At 31.9% G+C, this 6,198-nt stretch overlaps 1 protein-coding gene across 1 annotated transcript; it reads right to left on the bottom strand.

Moving 5' to 3' along the window:
* Window positions 1–977: 977 nt before the first annotated feature.
* On the bottom strand, window positions 978–1,494 carry LOC104230499 (uncharacterized). Its single transcript, XM_009783325.2, has one exon. It carries the CDS (start codon window positions 1,347–1,349, stop codon window positions 1,041–1,043), a length of 309 nt encoding a protein of 102 aa, XP_009781627.1. The 5' UTR covers window positions 1,350–1,494; the 3' UTR covers window positions 978–1,040.
* Between the last annotated feature and the right edge of the window lie 4,704 nt (window positions 1,495–6,198).

The following is a 6,198-nucleotide window of genomic DNA, read 5'->3' on the forward strand; positions in this document are numbered from 1 at the left end:
GTAATAATAATAATACTGAATATGATATATTAATAATGTTGAGATTAATAATATTAGGATTAGTTATACTGAGATTATTTTTTATCGGCTGTTTGATTTGGTATATATATTAAAAATAAAATGTATTGCATAATTTTTTTAAAAATTATTTGTTTACAAAAATACTGACGATTTGGAAAAGGATTTGAAAAAAGTTTTAAAATGATAGTTCTATCTTATAAATGCTTATCCATGTATTGAAAATTATGGTATTGCTAATGTCATGAATTGCTATGTATAAAAATAGTACTTCAATACAGTGTATAACTATTACGGATATTAGTTATACATAAAGCTGAAAAATATTACCTAACAAGAGATTAATAACATCAAAGCGAATACATATATTATTTTCCCTAATACACCATCCCAAACGACCCCTAAGGTAGCAATGAGATTGATAAGGATATCCACCCACCATTAATTAGAAGTCTAGCGTTTGTATTATAAGAATGTAGAAAATCCTGATAGGGAATATTTCTTTCTTTAATGAACCTTATGCATCCCAAATTCGAATTATTTGATAACAATATGAGTACCGAACACCGAATAAAAAAAATGTACCACAAACATTAACCCCAAAATAAAATGAAAATGAAAAATGAATTTTTTTTTCAATTTCATGACCCCAAATTCATGCAATTTTATTCATTATCTCAACAAACTTCAATACAAAACTTTGTCCCAATAATTATAAAAAAGAAAAAAAAAAAGAAAAATAGTCTAACTAGTTCCTTCATTATTTACTTCCAATCCAAAAGACAAAATTATGACCTGAACTCTCCCAACAGAACTGATAAACTACCAAAGATTTTGATAACATGCTCATTCCAGTCTCCCTTCCCTTCCCCTATATAATACTAGAAAAGTTTCTTCTTTTTTTTTTTAACCAAAAAAAAAAATCTAACTAAGAAACAGAAAAAAAAAAAAAAAAAAGGTGCTCATAATCCTTACTATATATAACAAAAGTCTTCATTTCATTTCTTCACCATTTTCTTTTTTCACATTAATATTGCATACCTCATACTATCACTAACCATAAGATGATTCATTTCAGAAACTTGAGAAAAATCTCCAGAAACCCAAACTCCATCTGTTCCATTAATTCGCGGATGATTTAAGCACGAAAACAAATAAATAGGTGCGCGTAAAATGCCATATATAATCGAAAAACCATGCCAATTCTGCCTTGATGATCTTCCTCCTGCAGTTTGATCAACTCTAATATTAATCATATTTTCATCTCCAACTCTTGGACTTTTTCCCATATTTTGTAAGTTTTTCCTCATTGTTACTAATATATTCCACATGATTATATAAAGAATATGAAGAGGGGTTGTGTTTTTGTTTTAGGTTTTAATGGAAACTTTTGGAGGGTTTTTGAAGAATAGAAATGTTGGCCAAGTTGATGGGAATGGTTTCTTTTTTTGATGGTGGAGTTGCTAGTGCTTGTAGTTATCATATGAATTTTTATGGGTGCTTTTCTTTTTAGGACTTTCACTTTGTGGGTTTCTTTAACTATACTATTCTTTTTATAAAGAGTACCGTTCGGTATGCGAAGTATTCCGCGTTCGCAGGGAATTCGAAAGGATCGCATTCAAAGGGGGTGTGATATAGGTAACCTACACTGATGCAAGTATCAGTGACTGATTCCACAACTTGAACACGTGATCTATAGGTGACAGAGAGACAATTTTACTTTGCTTCAAAATTCCCCTTCTACACTATTCTTTCTTTATTTAATTTTGGGTGGGGTATTGTTGATTAGCCAATTTGCCGACAAGGTTGCCTAATTATACTTTTGTTAGCAAAGATCAATGCATTGATCCATCGGACGTCTAAATTTAATTCTTTTATGGTAGAGAGTTTTCGTATCATAGGGTAGGGTGATAAGTATCCTTTCATCTTTAATCAGATATTTTAGAATCAAGCTTTGGCGATAGCTTCGCTTAAGTAGGAAGTACTTTACTATCAAGTTTTAACTTTCCGTTGGAAATCTGAATTAACCGGGCCTTATAATGGGTACCGAGCACTGAGTTGGATGTTTAATTTTTTTCCTTTTATGGTGAGAGATTTAGTTAGTGTGGAGTGATTAGTACCTTTTATCGAGAAGTTTCGAAATCAAGCTTTGAAAATAACATCGCTGATCACGCCCAACTATGCCTTATAAAAAGGATAATTCGGACGTTGCAAATATAACCTGAGTATTCTGCCCAGAGTCGAATCCACAGAGAATTAACCTATCAATCACTATCTTTAGAACTACTAAACGCTTGAGAACCAATTTCCCCAAACGTTTGAATCACAGTTGATGGTGTCTTCAATAACTAAAATTGCACGTAAATAAACAGCTATAAACTAAGGATGCTAAGGTTGTAAACAATAATGAGAAGACGCTCAGGTGATGACTTCCCCTATTGATGGAATCCCTTCTGTTTATGCTTCATACAAATTTCCCAACACACCTCTATCAATCATGAACACTTTTCTTACCGTAAATCTCTCCCGAGTAATCACAGTAATATACTATTGCACTCTCCCGAGATACACTAGCTAGCTTTAATTAACACAGTTCACTTAAGATTGCACCCAAGGCTTCGTTATCCCTAATCCCGCCTTTAAACCCGCAGTTATAGATCCCTCTTATACTTTGGGAGTGGTGTTGTTCAACAATAACCTAAATATGCACTCTCTCCCGAGTTATGCACACTAAATAGGCACAGCTAATTGAGGATCCTGTCAATTAACTACAACATACACAAAGTTGAACAAATAAAGATTGAGACTAGCAATTTGTATTCACATAAACAAGAAGTTCATCCCCAAATAGGTTCCATCAAAACCTTAGACAAAAGATTTAGCTACTCATAACTATGGGTAAATAAACTAAAACAATATTCATCATAAAACTTGCAAGAAAAATAAAGAGAAGAAGAAACCAAGATGTTTTGGGTGATCTCTCACACTTGTTCTTCTTCCAAAAATACTCTCCAAAACAATACATGCCTCTCTTGGGCGGAGTCTAGTGTTTAAAATAGGGTTTTGGGCTAATAATCCCGTATTTTGCACTTTAGTCCCTGAAATTTCCGCCTCCTGCCGCGGTTGTACCGCGGTCGCGTTCAAACCGCGGCCAAACATGGCCTCTGATTCTTCAATTGTCTGCGTCTGCACTCTGTCGCAGTTCTGCCGCGGTTGCGGTGAAACCGCGGTTTTTCATCCTGTTCTGTTTGGAATTTGGAAAAACGCAAAACATAAAAGTTGTATCCCTTTGAGTTATCTTTCCAACCACATATTATGGAGCCAAAATGGAGTTCTGAGTAAAACGTTATGTGCATTTTATTAGACAGTGCGCAATATGCCTCATCGAGTCTTCGTTTGTTCTCAACTATCAAATTTGACCCCCGAACACGATCCCGGCTTAATTCCTTAAGCTTTTACTCAGATTTCAAAGTTTCAAATCACTTAAATTCATTCCATAACATCTATATAGCTCGGAATCACACCTACAAGGCATAAAACACATAATTAGTGCAAAACACTAGCGATTAAAGCGCAAACTCAATTAAAGTACAATAAATTAGAGTGTAATAATCAACTAAAACACGTAATTATAGCCTATCATCAGTCGCCTTTAATAAAAAATACTTTATCAACAAGTTAAAGCTTTCCGCCAAAATTCAGATTAGCGGAGCCTCATAACGGTTGCCGAGCACCGAGCTGGACGTTTAAATTTAGTGCTTTTATTGTGAAAGGTTCGGTTTAAGCGTGAGCTAGGAATATATGATTGAACTATGTATAAATTGCTCAAAAATCCAAATGTTTGAAAGATTAAATTTTTTGTTTTGAATAATGACATTTCACTTTCTAGGTTATCGCTTTGCCACTATAAATTCCACATCAAAAAATAAAAGATAACATCGGATCCAAGATTTTTATGTCATGGTGTTCAATTGTCTTTAATCTCGAAACTCTACTTTGAGATTGGATGTTTTATCAATAACTTTAATTTATATGTTATTAATATCTTTCAACAGAATAATATAGTATTTAAGTAAAACACAATGGGTGCTTAAGCACCTAATTAATGGAGTGGTAACGTTTTGTTGCATTTAAATCAATAAATTCGATTATAATAATATGGCACTTTGCTAGTTAAACATAAATGTTTAGATTTTAGTCATTTAGTGGGATAGATTATGTATATTTATTAATTTTAATCAATTTATGTCCAGAATACAAAACTTATATTAATCAGACTAATTCAGATTCGAGTTATAGAAAGTTTATGGAAGATTTTATCTCTCTGTATCAACAAGTTATATTCTCAGAACTCAAATATGAAATTCTTGTTTAGTGGTAGAGGGACCTTTACCATGCAGTCGCACCCGTTGGTGGTGGTGGACGTTCAAATTAAGTCTTTTAGAAAGTATTGGGGCGGTTCTTCTTCGGACCTTGCGGGATGTACGCTATGTGAATCGGGTTGTCTTTTTAGATGGACGGAGAGTGTAATATTGTTCATATCTCTTATATTGCTTTTATTGTATTATGCATTTTTATGGTACTAATATATCGGCTCCTGTTGTTTTTTTTGAGCCGAGGGTCTCCTGGAAACAGTCTTTCTACCCTTCGGGGTAGGGGTAAGGTCTGCGTACATATTACCCTCCCAGACCCCACTTGTGGGATTATACTGGGTCGTTGTTGTTGTTGTTGTTGGAGTGTGTAATATTAGCTAAAACATGGGAAAATGACAGTAGACCACTTCATGACCATTAGCCAAGGCCTTTTAATTATTTAATATTTTTAAATATAATTATTTCAATAAATTAAAGATTAGGCTCTATTATTCCACATTAAGCTTCACTTAAAGCTTATAAATCCTCTCTTAAGGGCCAATCATCCCCTTGAAAACATAAGGACCACAAGAAAAAGGGAAAAAAACATTTTGGGTCATTTGTATATTTTAATATGTCAAATTTTCTAATACTCTTTCTCAGTGGCGGATGCACCTACGCTAAGAGGCGGATCCAGAATTTAATGTTTATGAGTTTCTATAACGATCTCAAGTAAATTTTTAATAGTAACTGGATTCACATTCAAATATTTATTGATATTTAGCGACTTTTTGGAATACATTTACACTGTTCGGACAAAAACTACTGGTTTCACGTGAACTCGAAGGTCGCAAGCTGGATCTGCCCCTGTCTACAGTGCGGGTTTAATTGAACCTAATATTTTCACCAAAAAAATTTGAATATATATGTGTACCAAAATTACTAAAAATTTAATAAATATTAAAATAAAACCCAAAAATTCGAAAGTATAACGAGTTCAATATTAAAAAATTTAAAAATTAAACCCATTAAATTTAAATTTTGGATCTATTTTTGTTGTTTCTACAACTTTATATTTGTAATGATGGATACGTAAGTATACCACCAGACCACATGATTAGCATAGTACAACAAAATGTTATAATATATTATCTCTTTTTTAAGCATTAGTACTTTATTTTATTATAAATAGAGTACATTGAACAATATAGTATATGATAACGAATCAATCTACAGTTCACGCGTTTACATTATTTGTCATACTCTAAAAGTTTCATAATTTAATAATAAATAATTTCCTTTAATCAATTACAATTAAAATAAAAAATAATAATTCTACAAAGATCTTATTTGTTCTATATATCGATTGATATCTGATATTAATTTTTATGAACATATATAATATGCCATAAATGAATCTCCAATAAAAAGGACCATATAACTAAAAAAAATATTTGTAAGTAATTTAATATATGAAATGTTTCCCTCTTTTTGTTTTTTCTACGAAAAGGAAAGGGCTTAAATTTTAAATAAGACTTGGTATAATTCGCCAAACTATCTTTTTAAATATTGTAACATTTATTCTAGTTGCTGCTGCTACTACTACTAATCATATAATAAGTCAAATTAGTATATCTTAGAGCAATATAATTATTCAAATGATAGTTGAACAACATTATGATGCGTCAAACAATACATTTTTATTTAAAATTAATTCTTTTAAAACTGGAAGAAGGGAGACATACGAAATATTATAATCAGAAAAATGTGGTCAAACATTTTTAATACATCAATAAAAAAGTGAGACATAAATATATTACTTGCTCTG

Source organism: Nicotiana sylvestris, chromosome 11 (genome assembly GCF_000393655.2).
Source record: "Nicotiana sylvestris chromosome 11, ASM39365v2, whole genome shotgun sequence".
NCBI classification, from domain to species: Eukaryota; Viridiplantae; Streptophyta; class Magnoliopsida; order Solanales; family Solanaceae; genus Nicotiana; species Nicotiana sylvestris.